The sequence below is a fragment of the Oncorhynchus keta genome, chromosome 16, assembly GCF_023373465.1.
Source record: "Oncorhynchus keta strain PuntledgeMale-10-30-2019 chromosome 16, Oket_V2, whole genome shotgun sequence".
In the NCBI taxonomy this organism is placed as follows: domain Eukaryota; kingdom Metazoa; phylum Chordata; class Actinopteri; order Salmoniformes; family Salmonidae; genus Oncorhynchus; species Oncorhynchus keta.
Genome location: NC_068436.1, coordinates 17,269,914 through 17,290,183, shown reverse-complemented (window position 1 = coordinate 17,290,183; position 20,270 = coordinate 17,269,914). Strand labels below are relative to the sequence as shown.

At 46.2% G+C, this 20,270-nt stretch overlaps 1 protein-coding gene and 1 long non-coding RNA gene across 2 annotated transcripts in view; both read right to left on the bottom strand.

Annotated features, from left to right (window-relative positions):
- The window catches only part of tbck (TBC1 domain containing kinase), a 67,557-nt gene that overhangs the window by 9,245 nt on the left and 38,042 nt on the right, over positions 1 to 20,270 (bottom strand). The window contains 2 exon segments of the mRNA XM_052464864.1: positions 6,905 to 7,068; positions 15,442 to 15,623. Coding sequence (XP_052320824.1) covers positions 6,905 to 7,068; positions 15,442 to 15,623 — 346 coding nt within the window.
- LOC127907989 (uncharacterized) lies at positions 18,750 to 20,151 on the bottom strand. Its single transcript, XR_008065816.1, has 3 exons — positions 19,874 to 20,151; positions 19,391 to 19,441; positions 18,750 to 19,339 (listed from the first exon to the last, which is right to left on the bottom strand). It is a non-coding gene; the product is annotated as an uncharacterized LOC127907989 (long non-coding RNA).

The following is a 20,270-nucleotide window of genomic DNA, read 5'->3' as shown; positions in this document are numbered from 1 at the left end:
AGGACTATTAAAGGCACTTTTGTGATTTTTGTTATGTAATAATAATTAATAATAAATATATGTGATTTTATTCTGATTTTTCAGGGGTGCTGCAGCACCCTCTGCACCTCTACTTCCCGCGGCTATGATTATAACCACATCATAATTCATTCATTAAGTCTATTAGCATTCAGTAGTGATACCGTGAGCTCCATAAAGGTGTTTAAATCCCTGCATACCACTATGGGTATGAACATCTGATGTGGATTCTTACACTACAGTATCGTGCTGTTCAGCTAAACTTGTTACTTAATTTCACAAGTTAAAAGTTAACTTCTTAAAGGTTCTGCAAGTGTTTTACATGCATCACGTGCACTGTCATTTTTTAAATAAATAATGTTGATTCAACGCACAAGTTGATTCAACGCCATGTGTTCACACTGTCTGTCTATTATAAAATACAGGGATCTATAGTGGACTAGGCCTGTCGAGGACTAACTAATACACCAAGGTCACGTGTTCACACTGTCTGTCTATTATAAAATACAGGGATCTATAATGGACTAGGCCTGTCGAGGGCTAACTAATACACCAAGGTCATGTGTTCACACTGTCTGTCTATTATAAAATACAGGGATCTATAGTGGACTAGGCCTGTCGAGGACTAACTAATACACCAAGGCCATGTGTTCACACTGTCTATTATAAAATACAGGGATCTATAGTGGACTAGGCCTGTCGAGGGCTAACTAATACACCAAGGTCATGTGTTCACACTGTCTGTCTATTATAAAATACAGGGATCTATAGTGGACTAGGCCTGTCGAGGACTAGCTAATACACCAAGGCCATGGTAGCTTGTTTGCTCCAATCAGATTCATTGCAGGTATCACTTAAAATGTCTGTGCGCAATTGGGTGTAAAATATGCTTGATGTCCACAATATGGAAAATGATTGAAAGTGATGCTAAAGAAATCTTTAAATCAATCATTTATCCACCTCTGTTTAGTCATGCATAATGAATACTACAAGACAATACAAGATCACTGATTAAAAAATACCTTCTGGGTAAGTGCAATCATGGACACAGTACACTATACAGTGCATCCCCCCATGACCACCCCCCACCAAGAGTGTAATAATGTAATGTGTGCATGTCATTTTCTGTCTGAGGTGAACTTGAGACAGGGGGTCTGTCTTGGTCTGTCAGCCTAACAGAGTCTACCAGAAGTTTCTACAGCAGCAGCTCAGGCTGCCAAAAACAGTCTCCAGAAATATCACAAGCCAGGCAAATTAAAGTAATAACTCAATCTCGGGGGAGGGGATGGGTGAATGGGAGGAGGACAGGGAGGGTGGGAACTGGAAGAGTGCTTACATTTACATAATGAGGGGAAAGAAAGAAAACAAAAGACAATACGTTCATTAAGCTCTGCTGAGTGCCAGGCAGCTCGCACTGAGGGAACAGTGTTAGCTATCTGCCGAGGGAACAGTGTTAGCTATCTGCTGAGTGCCAGGCAGCTCGCACTGACCGAGGGAACAGTGTTAGTTATCTGCTGAGTGCCAGGCAGCTCGCACTGACCGAGGGAACAGTGTTAGTTATCTGCTGAGTGCCAGGCAGCTCGCGCTGAGGGAACAGTGTTAGCTATCTGCCGAGTGCCAGGCAGCTCGCGCTCAGAGAACAGTGTTAGCTATCTGCTGAGTGCCAGGCAGCTCGCACTGAGGGAAGTGTTAGCTATCTGCTGAGTGCCAGGCAGCTCGCGCTCAGAGAACAGTGTTAGCTATCTGCTGAGTGCCAGGCAGCTCGCACTGAGGGAACAGTGTTAGCTATCTGCCGAGGGAACAGTGTTAGCTAGCTGCTGAGTGCCAGGCAGCTCGCGCTCAGAGAACAGTGTTAGCTATCTGCTGAGTGCCAGGCAGCTCGCACTGAGGGAACAGTGTTAGCTATCTGCCGAGGGAACAGTGTTAGCTAGCTGCTGAGTGCCAGGCAGCTGCGCTGAGGAACACTGTTAGCTATCTGCTGAGTGCCAGGCAGCTCGCGCTCAGAGAACAGTGTTAGCTATCTGCTGAGTGCCAGGCAGCTCGCGCTCAGAGAACAGTGTTAGCCATCTGCTGAGCGCCAGGCAGCTCTTGCGGAGGGAACAGTGTTAGCTATCTGCTGAGTGCCAGGCAGCTCGCACTGACCGAGGGAACAGTGTTAGTTATCTGCTGAGTGCCAGGCAGCTCGCACTGACCGAGGGAACAGTGTTAGTTATCTGCTGAGTGCCAGGCAGCTCGCGCTGAGGGAACAGTGTTAGCTATCTGCCGAGTGCCAGGCAGCTCGCGCTCAGAGAACAGTGTTAGCTATCTGCTGAGTGCCAGGCAGCTCGCACTGAGGGAAGTGTTAGCTATCTGCTGAGTGCCAGGCAGCTCGCGCTCAGAGAACAGTGTTAGCTATCTGCTGAGTGCCAGGCAGCTCGCACTGAGGGAACAGTGTTAGCTATCTGCCGAGGGAACAGTGTTAGCTAGCTGCTGAGTGCCAGGCAGCTCGCGCTCAGAGAACAGTGTTAGCTATCTGCTGAGTGCCAGGCAGCTCGCACTGAGGGAACAGTGTTAGCTATCTGCCGAGGGAACAGTGTTAGCTAGCTGCTGAGTGCCAGGCAGCTCGCGCTGAGGGAACACTGTTAGCTATCTGCTGAGTGCCAGGCAGCTCGCGCTCAGAGAACAGTGTTAGCTATCTGCTGAGTGCCAGGCAGCTCGCGCTCAGAGAACAGTGTTAGCCATCTGCTGAGCGCCAGGCAGCTCTTGCGGAGGGAACAGTGTTAGCTATCTGCTGAGTGCCAGGCAGCTCGCGCTGAGGGAACAGTGTTAGCTATCTGCTGAGTGCCAGGCAGCTCGCGCTCAGAGAACAGTGTTAGCTATCTGCTGAGTGCCAGGCAGCTCGCGCTCAGAGAACAGTGTTAGCCATCTGCTGAGCGCCAGGCAGCTCTTGCGGAGGGAACAGTGTTAGCTATCTGCTGAGTGCCAGGCAGCTCGCGCTGAGGGAACAGTGTTAGCTATCTGCTGAGTGCCAGGCAGCTCGCGCTGAGGGAACAGTGTTAGCTATCTGCTGAGTGCCAGGCAGCTCGCGCTCAGAGAACAGTGTTAGCTATCTGCTGAGTGCCAGGCAGCTTGCGCTGAGGGAACAGTGTTAGCTATCTGCTGAGTGCCAGGCAGCTCGCGCTCAGAGAACAGTGTTAGCTATCTGCTGAGTGCCAGGCAGCTTGCGCTGAGGGAACAGTGTTAGCTATCTGCTGAGTGCCAGGCAGCTCGCGCTGAGGGAACAGTGTTAGCTATCTGCCGAGGGAACAGTGTTAGTTATCTGCTGAGTGCCAGGCAGCTCGTGCTGAGGGAACAGTGTAAGCTATAGGCTGAGTGCCAGGCAGCTTGTGTCGAGGGAACAGTGAAAGCTAGGCACAAGCGAGCCAGAGAGAAGAACAAAAAACATATTTGTATAATTTAATAATCATTATCTGGCTTGCTCCGTTTCCGAGTGCAGTTATCAACATTATTGCTACATAATTTTAAGACGAACGGTGCTCGTCTGCTTTCCTGAAGCACTTTAGGCCACTAAATTTACTAAATTATTCCTGGGAAGAGAGAGGCCATTATACACACTGACATATTTCACTTTAGTCAATTTAACTTGAGTTACTGAATATTTGCTCTAGAACCCTTAAATGTAAGGTAGTCCACACAACTGTTGTTTAAAACAGCTGTGCATTAACTACTTAAAAAGGTAGCTACAGTCTGAAATCTGGTACTCTGTTCAATTATCATTTACATTCTTGAATATATGCAGGCATGGAAACCAATCACTAGTAAAACACTGGATTGGTGTGATCAATTGAATAACTTTGTGACCAACTGGAGACCCAACACTCTATTTTATCTCACAATCATCACAATGCAGGGTAGCCAGCTCTAAGTGGTCCAAAGCCCTTTTTGTTATTCAGGGTCAGGAGCCCTGGGAACCGCTGTCTATCAGGACTCTATAGAATGGAGAGGACTTTGTCTGAGGGAGGATGGTTGCCAGGTATTCCCCCTTATCCCCCTCTGATTAATGGAGCTTTAACTCCCCGTAAAACAATTATCATTCCACTGACTCTTGAGAGAGTGGCTCACTTTTAAGATGAAAGAGTATTGGTTACTTAGCACTGGAAAGTCTACTCTGAACAACTGTCAGGGAAATAGAACTAGAAGAAAACAAACAGTCCATCTGTGCAGACAAACTTTTTGTTTTGTGATATTGCACTTTTATGAATAGCCAAGATGGATTACTAGGTTATTGATTCTGGCAACCCATTTTTAATCTAAGGGATTTATCAGGTGTATCCACAGGGGAGTGTGTGTTAGGCTGTGTCACGCACACACACACACACACACACACACACACATGAATCAATAATTCAGCAGCACCCGCCGAGGGAAGAAATCACATCCCACTTAAGGAGTCTGCCTTTTCTTTCCTCCAAGAAAGGTAAAGAAACGTAAATAAAAAATGTGTCTGGGTAACTATGTAATTATAACCAGAGGTTAAGTTGGATTTCTAATCAGATCTAACCCCCTGCACATTCACTCTCCTTGTTTTCTTAGCACACTTTTATCCAGGGTAACTTTGTCCATTGGCTGTCAAATGTACCAGACGTGTTCACACCCAGTGATAGGGCTGGAGGTTTTTCTAGAAGAATTACTCCAAGGACCTCAACAATGTTACCTTGTACAAGGTAAATTCACAATCTGAAGACGAAAGCAGCTTCTCCAATAAACCTCCCATCCAGTGGCGGTTTTGTAACTTTTGCCCACACAAGTTGTTTTTGCTAGTAGGTGGCTAACAGGCTAGCAGGTGGCTAACAGGCTAGCAGGTGGCTAACAGGCTAGCAGGTGGCTAACAGGCTAGCAGGTGGCTAACATGAGGTGGCTAACAGACAGCTAACAGGCTAGCAGGTGGCTAACAGGCTAGCAGGTGGCTAACAGGCTAGCAGGTGGCTAACAGGCTAGCAGGTGGCTAACAGGCTAGCAGGTGGCTAACAGGCTGGCAGGTGGCTAACATGAGGCTAACATGAGGTGGCTAACATGAGGTGGCTAACATGAGGTGGCTAACATGAGGTGGCTAACAGGCTATGCGGTAGCTAATAAGCAGGCAGAATGGATTCTCCTCAGGTCCAGACCGTGGGGCCCCACAGGGGTGTGTACTTAGTCCCCTTCTGTATTCCCTGTTCACCCACGACTGCGTGGCCAAACCATCATTGAGTTTGCTGATGACAGGACAGTGGTAGGCCTGATCACCAACAACGATGAGACGGCTTATAGGGAGGAGGTCAGAGAACTGGCATTGTGGTGCCAGGACAACAACCTCTCCCTCAATGTGGGTAAGACAAAGGAGCTGATCTTGGACTACAGTAAAAGGCTGGCCGAACAGGCCCCCATTAACATCGACGGGGCTGTATTGGAGTGGGTCGAGAGTTTCAAGTTCATTGGTGTCCACATCACCAACGAGCTATCATGGGCCAAACATACCAAGACAGTCGTGAAGAGGACATAACAAAACCTTTTCCCCCTCACGAGACTGAAAAGATTTGGCATGGGCCCCCATATTCTCAAAAGGTTTTACAGCTGCACCATCGAGAGCATCCTGACCGGTTGAATCACCGCCTGGTATGGCAACTGCTCGGCATCTGACCGTAAGGCGTAACAGAGGGTAGTGCGAACGGCCCAGTACCATCACTGGGGCCAAGCTTCCTGCCATCCAGGACCTATATAATAGGCGGTGTAAGAGGAAAGCCCATAAAATTGTCAGAGACTCCAGTCACCTAAATGAAACTTTTTTTCTCTGCCACTGCACGGCAAGCGGTACCGGAGTTTCAAGCTCGGACCAAAAGGATCCTCAACAGCTTCTACTCCCAAGCCATTAGACTGCTGAACAATTCCTAAAAATCACCACCAGAACCCCCCACCGTACACTGCTGCTACTCGCTGTTCATTTGTTACCTATGCATAGTCACTTCACCCCCACCTACATGTACAGATTACCTCAACTAGCCTGTACACTGTGCAGGGGAACCGTTGCCCCCTGTATATTGCCTCGTTATTCTTATTGTGTTACTTTCAATTTTAGTCTACTTGGTAAATATTTTCTTATTCTTGAACTGCTCTGTTGGTTAAGGGCTTGTAAGTAAGCATTTCACGGTAAAGTCTACACTTGCCGTATTCAGCGCATGTGGCAAATAAAGTTTGATTTTACGCAGTAGCTAATGCTCCAGACCTCCATACTCTCCTCAGCCAGATAGAGGAGAGCACAGAAGGCAAGCCAGTTCTTGAACACAGGACCAGCCATATACACAGCCAATGTATACTCTGCACAAAGCCATGGCTGAACTGAACCAACAGAAAATATTTCCAAGACTGTGTACTAGCAGTGTGTGAATGGAGTAGCAAGCCACACACACACACACACACACACACACACACACACACACACCTATTGTACTGGTGGTGGTACTGCACAACACCAATACAGCCTGAAGGTGAAAAGCATATTTCAGTAGCGATCCCTTCTCTGGAGACATAGCCGAGGCCAATAACCCATACATTTATTCAAAAGAGGTACAGTATGACTCGTCTTTTACGACAACATGCTATAAATTCCCCTTCAAAGTAAAACAGAACACTTCGGCTCTCGTCTCTCTATGTGGTGCTAACACAAAACAGCCCGGGGGTAGAAGAGGCATATTTTAATCATCTGCCCTGAAGACCTCAGTCTCTGCTGTGCTTGCTCTTTGGGGTCGAGGTCAGTTTTATTGTAAAAGCACTTTGTGTCAACTGCTTAATGTTCTGATGTAGAAAAGGCTTCATTAATTGATTGATTAATTCCCCTCTCTCTCTCACACACACACACACTGAAGGATACTCCTCGATGCTGCGGATGTCGACGGCAAGGATCTTTGGCTTGCTGGCCTTGCTCCTCTTGGTTTGACCCCCCACCGACAGCTCACACAGGTCAATGAGGTCCTCGGCAGAGATACGGGGGGACACCTCGGCTTTCAGGTCACTCAGCGCCAAGGGCTCCCGCGACTGGAGAGAAGGAGATAAGAGAGAGTTATTATGACCACTCAGGTAGAATTGGTTCCGTCAGTATACAGTCGTGACCAAAAGGTTTGAGAATGACACAAATTTAACATTTTCACAAAGCCTGCTACCTCAGTTTGCATGAAGGCAATTTGCATATACTCCAGAATGTTACGAAGAGTGATCAGATGAATTGCAATTAATTGCAAAGTTCCTCTTTGCCATCAAATGAACTGAATCCCCAAAAAACATTTCCACTGCATTTCAGCCCTGCCACAAAAGTTCTCGTTAACACAGGTGTGAGTGTTGATGAGGACAAGGCTGGAGATGACTCTGTCATGCTGATTGAGTTTGAATAACAGACCGGAAGCTTCAAAAGGAGGGTGGTGCTTGGAATCATTGTTCTTCCTCTGTCAGCCATGGTTTACCTGCAAGGAAACACGTGCCGTCATCATTGGTTTGCACAAAAAGGGCTTCACAGGCAAGGATACTGCTGCCAGTAAGATGGCACCTAAATCAACCATTTATCAGATCATCAAGAACTTCAAGGAGAGCGGGTCAATTGTTGTGAAGAAGGCGTCAGGGTGCCCAAGAAAGTCCAGCAAGCGTCAGGACCGTCTCCTAAAGTTGATTCAGCTGCGGGATCAGGGCACCACCAATACAGAGCTTGCTCAGGAATGGCAGCAGGCAGGTGTGAGTGCATCTGCATGCACAGTGAGGCGAAGACTTTCGGAGGATGGCCTGGTGTCAAGAAGGGCAGCAAAGAATCCAATTCTCTCCAGGAAAAAACAGATATTCAGATTCAGATATTCTGCAAAAGGTACAGGGATTGGACTGCTGAGAACTGGGGCAAAGTCATTTTCTCTGATGAATCCCCTTTCCGATTGTTTTGGGCATCCGGAAAAAGCTTGTCCGGAGAAGACAATGTCAGCACTACCATTAGTCCTGTGTCATGCCAACAGTAAAGCATCCTGAGATCATTCATGTGTGGGGTTGCTTCTCAGCCAAGGGAGTGGGCTCACTCACAATTTTGCCTAAGAACACAGCCATTAATAAAGAATGGTACCAACACATGGGGCGCAGGGTAGCCTAGTGGTTAGAGCGTTGGACTAGTAGCCAAAAACAGTTGCAAGTTCAAAAACCCCAGCTGACAAGGTACAAATCTGTCGTTCTGCCCCTGAACAGGCAGTTAACCCACTGTTCCTAGGCAGTCATTGAAAATAAGAATTTGTTCTTAACTGACTTGCCTGGTTAAATAAAGGTAAAATAAAATTAAAATAAAAAACATTGTCAGAGAGCAACTTCTCCCAACCATCCAGGAACCGTTTGGTGACGACCAATGCCTTTTCCAGCATGATGGAGCACCTTGCCATAAGGCAAAAGTGATAACTAAGTGGTTTGGGGAACAAAACATCGATTTTTTGGGTCCATGGCCAGGAAACTCCCCAGACCTTAATCCTATTGAGAACTTCTGGTCAATCCTCAAGAGACGGGTGGACAAACAAAAACCTACAAATTCTGACAAACTCCAAGCATTGATTATGCAAGAATGGGGCGCCATCAGTCCGGATGTGGCTCAGAAGTTAATTGACAGCATGCCAGGGCGGATTGCAGAGGTCTTGAAAAAGAAGGGTCAACACGGCAAATATTGACTCTTTGCATCAACTTCAAGTAATTGTCAAGAAAAGCCTTTGACACTTATGAAATGCTTGTAATTATACTTCAGTATTCCATAGTAACATCTGACAAAAATATCTAAAGACACTGAAGCAGCAAACTTTGTGAAAATTAATATTAGTGTCATTCTCAAAACTTTTGGCCACGACTGTACAGTTTGTTATTTAGTTGTCCAGCAAACATCGAACTCTCAAAGGAAGACTTGAATATCTTGGTGACAATAACAGCATTCAGTGGTACTGTACAATAGCTTTGTCAGTCTTTTGTAAATATGTAAATACTGTACGTAGTTCCCAAGAAAGGACCCGAAGCGATATCAGTGCCATTGCCGGCAAAGCAGAAAATACTTTGTACTGAGGACAGAGGATTTTGGAAAGGCACTCTCCCTTTCCAGTCGACACTACAGGATAATGCTGCCCTGGAGGTGACAGCGCAGACCGGCTCTGATGAGCAGTGTTAATGGGGAGAGCCAAGGAGTCCACTGGCACTGTGGCTATTTGTCATCAAAGACTTGAGAGTAGAAGCACGTTTTAGAAGTCTGTGTGGCAGGGACAATGGTGGCACTGAGGTGCCAGTATCTCCTGTGAACAGAGTGTGCAGCCTGAGGGGGAATCCTACTTAGCTTTCCCTTTGTACGCAGTCTTGACATCTCTAGAGGTGTGTCACTGAAGTTCTGCTTTCCAAATGACTCTTGTATAATGTCACCTAAACCTCAAAGCTTCCACGAAACATCTCCTTGTAAATATATACCATTACAGAACCTACTGCAATACATGGCAAGGGGCAGGTGATATGTGACAACGCATCATCTGAAGTAGAACGTTTCGATGGATGGCCATGACCTTATGGCAGTTGAATGTATTCAAAAAAATATATCCTCCTCGGGATACACCACTAATCAAGTTGTGAAGACCTCTCACGTTCACTGATGGAGCGAGAGAGAGGATGGGATCGTGGAATGATTGCTATTGATACATGCATCAACGAGCCCGATGATCTGCTGGCACAGATCACACATTGCACTGGTTGTCATGAGTCAATAGGAAGCAGGGAGCATGAACGAGAGAGCAGGGGTGAGAGGAAGAGAGAAAAAGAGTGAAAGAGAGAATTCAATTCAAAATACTTTAGGCTATTAATCCCACAAGGGGCAATTGTGCAAACAAGGAGAGGATGAAGACGAAGGAGGAGGAGGGTGCTTTACTCATACAAACGAGAGGCAGAGGTGTATTTTATTCACTTAACTGTCCAGTCATTGAATCGGAGGGAGGCACTCAATGCTTTAAGACCTCTGAACGCAGAGTTGGACTAAAACCAGCCATTGGAATTTTTTCACACTTTTAAAGTGTTAGTTTTCATCAGCTGTTGTACAATAAGATAAGACACAGGAAAACTGAATGTTGACTGCACTGGGCCTTCAAGGCCTATAAGTCAACATGTACCTGTTCCTCCAGCTTAATAGCCACGTTATCCTTACTCATTGTGTTTTTATTCCTTGTGTGAATCTTTTTTTTCTTCTATTCTCTCTCTCTCTGTTTCTCTCTGCATTGTTGGGAAAGGCCAGTAAGTAAGCATTTCACTGATACACTATGATCAAAAAAGTGCCATCTACAACCTAAAAGGGTTCTTCGGCTGTCCCCAAAGGAGAACCCTTTATAGTTCCTAAACTCAGCAAAAAAAGAAACGTCCCTTTTTCAGGACCCTGTCTCTCAAAGATAATTTGAAAAATCCAAATAATTTCACAGACCTTCATTGTAAAGGGTTTAAACACTGTTTCCCATGCTTGTTCAATGAACCATAAACAATTAAATGAACATGCACATGTGGAACGGTTGTTAAGACACTAACAGCTTACAGACGGTAGGCAATTAAGGTCAATGTTATGCAAACTTAAAACACTAAAGAGGCATTTCTACTGACTCTGAAAAACACCAAAAGAAAGATGCCCAGGGTCCCTGCTCATCTGCGTGAACATGCCTTAGGCATGCTGCAAGAAGGCATGAGGACTGCAGATGTGGTCAGGGCAATAAATTGCAATGTCCGTACTATGAAACGCCTAAGACAGCACTACAGGGAGACAGGACGGACAGCTGATCATCCTCGCAGTGGCAGACCACGTGTAACAACACCAGCACAGGATCGGTACATCCGAAAGTCACACCTGCGGGACAGGTACAGGATGGCAATAAGAACTGGAACACACAATCCCTCCATCAGTGCTCAGACTGTCCACAATAGGCTGAGAGAGGCTTCAAAGTCACTAAACAGCCATGACTGATAGGAGGGCTCCATAAAGAGGTAATAAAGGCTGTACAATGACCACACACACACACACACAGCCACGGGCACACACACACAAGCCGGCGGGCGCACACACTGACAATAATACAACAAATAGTTTGGATTAGCACAGGCAAACTGTAAGCACTTTATCCAATCAGCAGTGAGAAAGTAGGAGAAAGACCGATAAGAGCAATCCATTATGATGATAACTGTTGCTTGGATAAGGTAACTGGATGATGTCCTAAAAGAGATCACAATCAATATAAAGCTCTTTAAAAGATAAGCCTAGAATGCATTAAGAAGTGAATAAGATGTCATACATTTGTATAATCAGACAGCTTCAATATCTACTCCACACACACACACACACACACACACACACACACACACACACACACACACACACACACACACACACACACACACACACACACACACACACACACACGTGGGTTTGATTCCCGGGACCACACGTATGCAAAATGTGTGCACGCATTGATTGGATAAAAGTATCTGCTAAATGGCAGTATAATATAATAATGACCCAGGCTCAGTTCAACATGGAGTAAGTATTTTGAAATGGTGTGAAACAGGGAGAAACCGTCCACATTTGTCCAATAACGCTTTAAATTTGTACTATCTGTTGCAAAAGACTTTGCGATGGTGTACACTACTGAACACTACCCAGTGCTTGTTTTTCCTCACCAACGTTTACTGTGCAGAGGAACCTGATAGCCCCTATTGGTTCACATGATCAACTGCATGGGAACATGAATGTACAGTACTATAACGACAATACCATCATGGTGATAACCAGCTTAGACTGAGGTCTAGTGATAATGAATAGCCAGCAGCCGTGTTGTACATTCACCATGCAGCGATTTGCCATCCCAATATGAACTCCCATACATACATGGCAATTATCCCTCAGCGTAATCCTATACCTTCACAAAGAAATGGAGGAAGGATATTCCTCCCCACATTTATTCATTTAAAATCATATTGAATAAGATTATATGGACGGGGGGGGTTCCTCCCGATGATCCTAGAACAGCACTTTATAAATACAGACCCTAATGTCTTTTATGTTCCATTAACGGCCACGCGGCAGTTACCAATGTCCCTCTCAACTAAAGTGAAGTAACTAGTCCTAATGTCTGTTATGTTCCATTAATGGCCACGCGGCAGTTACCAATGTCCCTCTCAACCAAAGTGAAGTAACTTGTCCCAATGTCTGTTATGTTCCATTAATGGCCACGCGGCAGTTACCAATGTCCCTCTCAACTAAAGTGAAGTAACTTGTCCTAATGTCTTTTATGTTGCATTAATGGCCACGCGGCAGTTACCAATGTCCCTCTCAACTAAAGTGAAGTAACTTGTCCTAATGTCTTTTATGTTCCATTAATGGCCACGCGGCAGTTACCAATGTCCCTCTCAACTAAAGTGAAGTAACTTGTCCTAATGTCTTTTATGTTCCATTAATGGCCACGCGGCAGTTACCAATGTCCCTCTCAACTAAAGTGAAGTAACTTGTCCTAATGTCTTTTATGTTCCATTAATGGCCACGCGGCAGTTACCAATGTCCCTCTCAACTAAAGTGAAGTAACTTGTCCTAATGTCTGTTATGTTCCATTAATGGCCACGCGGCAGTTACCAATGTCCCTCTCAACTAAAGTGAAGTAACTTGTCCCAATGTCTTTTATGTTCCATTAATGGCCACGCGGCAGTTACCAATGTCCCTCTCAACTAAAGTGAAGTAACTTGTCCTAATGTCTGTTATGTTCCATTAATGGCCACGCGGCAGTTACCAATGTCCCTCTCAACTAAAGTGAAGTAACTTGTCCTAATGTCTTTTATGTTCCATTAATGGCCACGCGGCAGTTACCAATGTCCCTCTCAACTAAAGTGAAGTAACTTGTCCTAATGTCTGTTATGTTCCATTAATGGCCACGCGGCAGTTACCAATGTCCCTCTCAACTAAAGTGAAGTAACTTGTCCTAATGTCTTTTATGTTCCATTAATGGCCACGCGGCAGTTACCAATGTCCCTCTCAACTAAAGTGCAGTAACTTGTCTGGCAGCAGGGGCAAGCAGAGCAGAGCGGCACTTTTTAATAAAATGCCTCCGTGTGTTTGCTGACAGACAGACTCGAGCTCGGCCCAGAGCAGAGCGGCACTTTTTAATAAAATGCCTCCGTGTTTTTGCTGACAGACAGACTCGAGCTCGGCCCAGAGCAGAGCCGGGTCCTGGGTCCAGGCATACTGTAAACACTTAATTTCTCTGGTGTCATGACATCATCTCGCCCGGATTTAATGAAATGTTCTTTGGGAAATTGAATAAGTTACTCACTGCACGCTGTAGGGCATACAGTCAACCAAACAGATATGAACTCAACACGCATATTGAGAAATGATATGATAGAATCCATCTTCAGACGTGGTCGTTTCTTTCAACTTCTGGGTGTCGAGTAAAATGTGATGTTATTTAACTAAAACGATCAAACCCAGATAAGCAGACTAGGATCTTGAAGGAGAGTATTTTAAAAATAGTAACAATTTCATGTGCAATTCAAAAAACAGGAAAAATATATACTATAACGTTATTCGCTGAAATGTATGGAACACACAGTAGTAGAAAACAGGGATATGAAATAAAGTGGGAAGCATCATGGTTTTGGTATCCTTATGGTTTCTGTAGCTGCAATAAAACCATCATTCCTAGAACATGGTATTAATAAGAAAAACTGGATTCAGGTCAATACTCTAGCCTCCCTCTAAGATTGGCCATTATGTTGCATGTACGTGGTTCTCCTCTGTTACCCCCAAAAGAAAGCCTAGAGCTGTAAACCAACCTCTCTGTGACTGACGTTTCACAGCTGTGTTCCTGTTCCTCCCTGCCTTTATGTGATTTCTGAGGAAGAATCTTGAGGGCACTGCAGACTATCGTTACACGGTAAACCGAACCTTAGGTACTTTTCCCAATACGACAACATGAAAAATGGTTTGGTACTAGAATTTGTTACCTTCGGTTCTGTCAAACGTGTCTCACGTCATATAGGGATTGAGAGGAGTGTGTCTGTCTAGTAAATTTGTCTGAATCTTCTCAAGAGGGCAGTAGTAAGCTAGCCAGGATACTTGTGGGTGGTAATCGGGCCCCCGGAGACTGGACATGTTTAAATGGTTTAGGGTTGAGCCCCTCGTGTCTGTGTTAACCAGCCATTAGGCTCAGATTACAGCCCAGGATTTATTCCCCTTGGACCAAATCATAAATTAACAGCCAGTCAAGTTTTATCCCTCTGAACAATCATAAATTAACAGCCAGTCCAGTTTTATCCCTCTGAACAATCATAAAGTCAAGTTTTATCCCTCTGAATAATTATAAACTAACAGCCAGTCAAAGCTGACAGCCTGACCACCGGAAAATGGAAACCTCCAATAAATAATATATGAAAGATTGAGCAACTGGAAAAACACTGACTGATCCGGAAGGAATTAATACAGCAATACAGCGGCCATTTTGGGTCTAGAGTTCTCACTGACCCTCAATGTCCCCCATCTCCATTACATGTGTACTGTAGTGCCGTCTGTCTGAGAATGAGGCGGTCTACATTTGACTAGATGTCACCGAGAGCAACCAATAGACACGTGGCGTACGATTTCATTAGGGTGTGAAAACCACACAAGAGGCACATTCTGTCTATGACATCACCGCTCAATCATGGGGCCTAGGACAACCCATGTCTGAGTGGGAACATGTAAACTCATGACGAGATGGGTGGATTGAGGTAGTTGCAAACAGGTTAAATAGGGCCCACTGCCTTACAGCAAGACCTGTCTGGGCATGAAGGAGCTAGAATAGAGTTAAATGGTGTGCCTGTACGTGTGTGTGTGTGTTTGTGTGTGTATTTCAAAAGTACTCACAAGGGTAGTAAAAATGTAAATTATTATAACAATAACTGACATTTTGCCAGTCCCCAAAAGGAAAAGGGCTATTTTAGGGTTACAATTAGGGTTCAGGTTCATGACTCAGATTTAGGTTTAAGGTTAGGATAATAAAACCAACGTGTGTGTGTGTGTGTGTGTGGTATGAGTTTGGCTATGCGTGAATGTGAGTGAAAGTGTCCATATCAGTGAAAGTGTCCATATCACACACACACGTGTCCATATCAGTGAATGTGTCCATATCAGTGAAAGTGTCCATATCTGTGTGTGAGTGAATGTGTCCATATCTGTGTGTGAGTGAACGTGTCCATATCTGTGTGTGAGTGAACGTGTCCATATCTGTGTGTGAGTGAATGTGTCCATATCTGTGTGTGAGTGAACGTGTCCATATCTGTGTGTGAGTGAAAGTGTCCATATCTGTGTGTGAGTGAATGTGTCCATATCTGTGTGTGAGTCGTGTGTGATGATGGAGGAGTGCTCACCAGGTCCGTCTTGGGCATGTCCTGGTAGTCTGAGGAGTAGTAGTTGGCCGCCTTGCCGAAGCCGTTGGTGCTGCTGTCTCCCTGGGCCTTGGGAGGCTGGGCGTGTTGGCGGTAAGTGGCGCTCTTGGGAGTCCAGCAGAACAGGTTGATGGATTCCCGGACGCAGCGCTCAATGTCAATCTCTGGAAGGAGGAAGGGAAACATTCTTCATTTTGTTCTCTATTTCACTGGCCCCTTTTTCTGTGCTAATGAAACGTGGCTAATGAGAGCTTTTGGCATGGCCTGCCACCGACCCAGACAAAATCAAATATGAGATGGATCTTTATTCCAGGAACGGGGGGGTGAGGGTTTGTCAGGACAGGCTACGGTAGAGGTGCGGTATGCTCTCAGTGTACAGGACCTCACAAATATATGGTTACAGGCAGGAGGTCATTCCAGTGAAACACTGGTAGTCAGATTCCTCTCCAGCCAAGCAAGCAGGCAAACAAGCAGGCAGGCAGGCAGAAAGACAGAGACAGAGACCGAGACAGAGAGGGAGACCGACAGACAGGCAGCTGGGCATTCCATGGCAGTGTGTGTGTGTGTGTGTGTGTGTGTGTGTGTGTGTGTGTGTGAGATACACTTTGTCAGACAGATGTGATTTGATTCAGTTGATTATGTGGCGGTTGATTGAATGAGGGGGGATCTGACACAGTCAGGGCTACAAATCAACTGTTGGACTGGAAGGACTCTGGCAACTGCTAGCTAGGTAATGGGGATATGGAACCCTATTAAAAAGGCAGTCTGGGATATGGCCTCTTCTATTCAATTGCCATTTTGATTAAATACCCCTTGATTCATGAAGAATATAACTTAATGCATGTCTAAGTACAACTGTCCTGCCCTGGCCTACCATAACCCAAGATATGAGACTGTACTACTTCATTGGCCTACCATAACCCAAGATATGAGACTGTACTACTTCATTGGCCTACCATAACCCAAGATATGAGACTGTACTACTCCATTGGCCTACCATAACCCAAGATATGAGACTGTACTACTTCATTGGCCTACCATAACCCAAGATATGAGACTGTACTACTTCATTGGCCTACCATAACCCAAGATATGAGACTGTACTACTTCATTGGCCTACCATAACCCAAGATATGAGACTGTACTACTCCATTGGCTATGCTTTAAGGCTGAAACACAAATCGCAGATTGTGCCTTTAAAATGTGTCTGTGTCAACGGCCCTGTGGGAGATGGATGTGACTCTGAATGATCGGGTCGTGACTAGTGCCACAGCCCCAATCAAACACAACGGAGGGAAGGAGACAACCGAATCACTGGCAAATGCTCCCTACATGTCAATGTGGACACAGTCTACAGAATGTAAATAGATGGTCTACTGTAAACTGGAAGAAGAAAAATGCACCCGGGCACTTTCTTTGATTACATTTAAAATGCAAATTGATTGACGGAGCTGTACTGTAGCCTCTCGGGCCATTCTGGTTAAAATGGTACACACACACACACACACACACACACACACACACACACACACACACAATCCACTTTCTATGCAACCCTTTGATCCTCACTGCATCGGTCTAGCCAAACATTTGACTTCCTGTCTGAGAAGTGGTCTGAAGTGGTCTGGCAGCTCTTGGGGGTTGTATTACTCCTAGCTACATGTCTAGAACTACAGCTCATCAGGCCTGTGAGCTGTGCTCCTCATTGCCACATCATCAGTACACCCAAGACAGGGCTTTACCTGCTGCCAAGCCAGCCATTGTGACGTGTGTGTGTGTGTGTGTGTGTGTGTGTGTGTGTGTGTGTGTGTGTGTGTGTGTGTGTGTGTGTGTGTGTGTGTGTTGGCAAGTCAACAAACAAGAAAAAGTTAGATGACTTTAAAAAGGCAACATGTTGAACTAACAGAGGAACAAAGAGGGGACAAAATCAGCAGGTTGAGACGTTGCGTTCTAGATCGCTCGCAGGGCGAAAAGAAGCTTACTGTGCCTGCCTCGGTTTACTTAGCGTGCTTAGTCCTGCCTCGCTTTGGTTCATCATTCAATTCAATTTGAACTCCCAATCTTTGAATTTCAGTGGCGAATTCCTGCCTTCTAATCTTGCCTCCGAAATGAATGACACAAAAGATAACGCCATGCTGTCATGGTGGTCGACTTTTGTTTAACAGTTCGCCAAACGATTTGGCGGAGGAGGAGAAGAGCTATCAGGGTCAGAGATCAGAGACTGAGCGTCACTCGAGGGGCACAATAGAGGCATATGGCACATCCTTAATGTGTCTCTTGACAGTTTTACTTTGAGAGACGTCGTTCAGACAGAGATCTGGGCTCGATCTGCATGACCAAGAGAACCTTATGACGGTGTGCGTGCACCACCTCCCTCTAAGCACTCTGGGAACTGTCCTCCCCTGGTATTAACTGTAATAGTCTTGTCAGTGAGAATTAATGACCCTCGCTTGTAACTTTATCTTGACTGTTAACCTTTATTCCGACGCTCAGAGACAAAGAGAGAGCGAGAGAGAGAGAATCCGAGAGGTGCTTCTTTCCCCCATCACAAAAATAAACAACCACAAACATTTTAACCAGTCTGTAATACCCCTTCATTCAACCATCTACAATATGTTAATCTACGGTCACGAAAAAGCTATTGCTTAACACATTATCTATCAGGCTTACATAGTGACTGTCAGGCATGATATCGTAGTGCCCAGGGTCATGAATATTGCATGCAATCACACACACACACCTCCAGCAAACAGAGGCTAGCCTAATACTTGAGGAGAGATTGACAACTGGTTTAACAAGCCCCAGCGTGCAGCTGGGCATTCCATGGCAGTGTGTGTGTGTGTGTGTGTGTGTGTGTGTGTGTGTGTGTGTGTGTGTGTGTGTGTGTGTGTGTGTGTGTGTTAGAGACAAACTTTCTGTCAAATATAGAGACTGTGAGGCATGATGTCGTAGTGCAGTCTGTAAAAGGTCATAACCAGAACTGGCTTGGCAGTCTAGGCACTGAATAAATACAATTAATAGCATTACCTGAGGGAAGAGAAAACAGCTAGGGTAATAGTGAGGGGATGGTGTGTGACAGAGAACAACCTACTAGAGAGGTGGCCACCACTACAGAGAAACCAGCAGAACAGCCCACCTCAGCAACGGACAAAAGTCTCGACACCATGGCAGAACAGTCCACCCCTGACCATAGCGTCGAAATCACAGCGGGACAGACAAATGAAGAACCCCAAGCCCATGGGATCTCACTCCCTCTGAGCACCCCCCACCCCCACACCCACTTAGGACATACACAAGACATAGATTGAATCCAAGTAGTACAAACATAAAATACATACAAGAAAATAAACTTTTTCCCCAAACACAGTGTCTACACTCTGGTGTCCAAACACCCAGCGCACCCTAGACCTTCTGTCTGAGGACCAACTAGGGTCACCCTGCCACATAATAATACACACAGGCACAAATGACCGGAGCGCACAACAGGAAAGGGTGATTGAAAAAGCTTCTTCTACTTTCTCCAACGCACAAGTGGTTCTCTCCACCCTGCTACCATACAGCCGATAAACGCAAGTATTTCCTGTGACTGTGGCTCAAAACCAAACGTATTCCTGGCTCACCACTCCACCCTGGACTAGAGCAGCCTCTATGACCAGGTCCACCCTGGATTAGAACAGCCATTATGACCAGGTCCACCTATACAAGGCAGCAGTGCCCACCTTCGCCCGGACCCTAAAGGACATCGCTCTCAAATGCAGCCCCAACACTTCACACAGGAGCAATAGATCAACAGACACCCCGCACAGACCAGCAAGATACTCTCCCAGACCTGCGGAGATCTGCAGACCTACACACAGACCAGCAAGATACTCTCCCAGACCTGCGGAGATCTGCGGACCTACACACAGACCAGCAAGATACTCTCCCAGACCTGCGGAGATCTGCAGACCTACACACAGACCAGCAAGATACTCTCCCAGACCTGCGGAGATCTGCGGACCTACACACAGACCAGCAAGATACTCTCCCAGACCTGCGGAGATCTGCGGACCTACACACAGACCAGCAAGATACTCTCCCAGACCTGCGGAGATCTGCGGACCTACACACAGACCAGCAAGATACTCTCCCAGACCTGCGGAGATCTGCAGACCTACACACAGGACTCTCCCAGACCCTACACACAGACCAGCAAGATACTCTCCCAGACCTGCGGAGATCTGCAGATCTACACACAGACCAGCAAGATACTCTCCCAGACCTGCGGAGATCTGCGGACCTACACACAGACCAGCAAGATACTCTCCCAGACCTGCGGAGATCTGCGGACCTACACACAGACCAGCAAGATACTCTCCCAGACCTGCGGAGATCTGCGGACCTACACACAGACCAGCAAGATACTCTCCCAGACCTGCGGAGATCTGCAGACCTACACACAGACCAGCAAGATACTCTCCCAGACCTGCGGAGATCTGCGGACCTACACACAGACCAGCAAGATACTCTCCCAGACCTGCGGAGATCTGCGGACCTACACACAGACCAGCAAGATACTCTCCCAGACCTGCGGAGATCTGCAGACCTACACACAGACCAGCAAGATACTCTCCCAGACCTGCGGAGATCTGCGGACCTACACACAGACCAGCAAGATACTCTCCCAGACCTGCGGAGATCTGCAGACCTACACACAGAGGACCCACACCTACACCAGCCACAACACCCCAGCCCCCCAAAGTCAACCATGCCCACACTCCATTTAGGCCCCCTCAGATCAGACCTATGCCCCTCCTGCCCACCCCATGCCC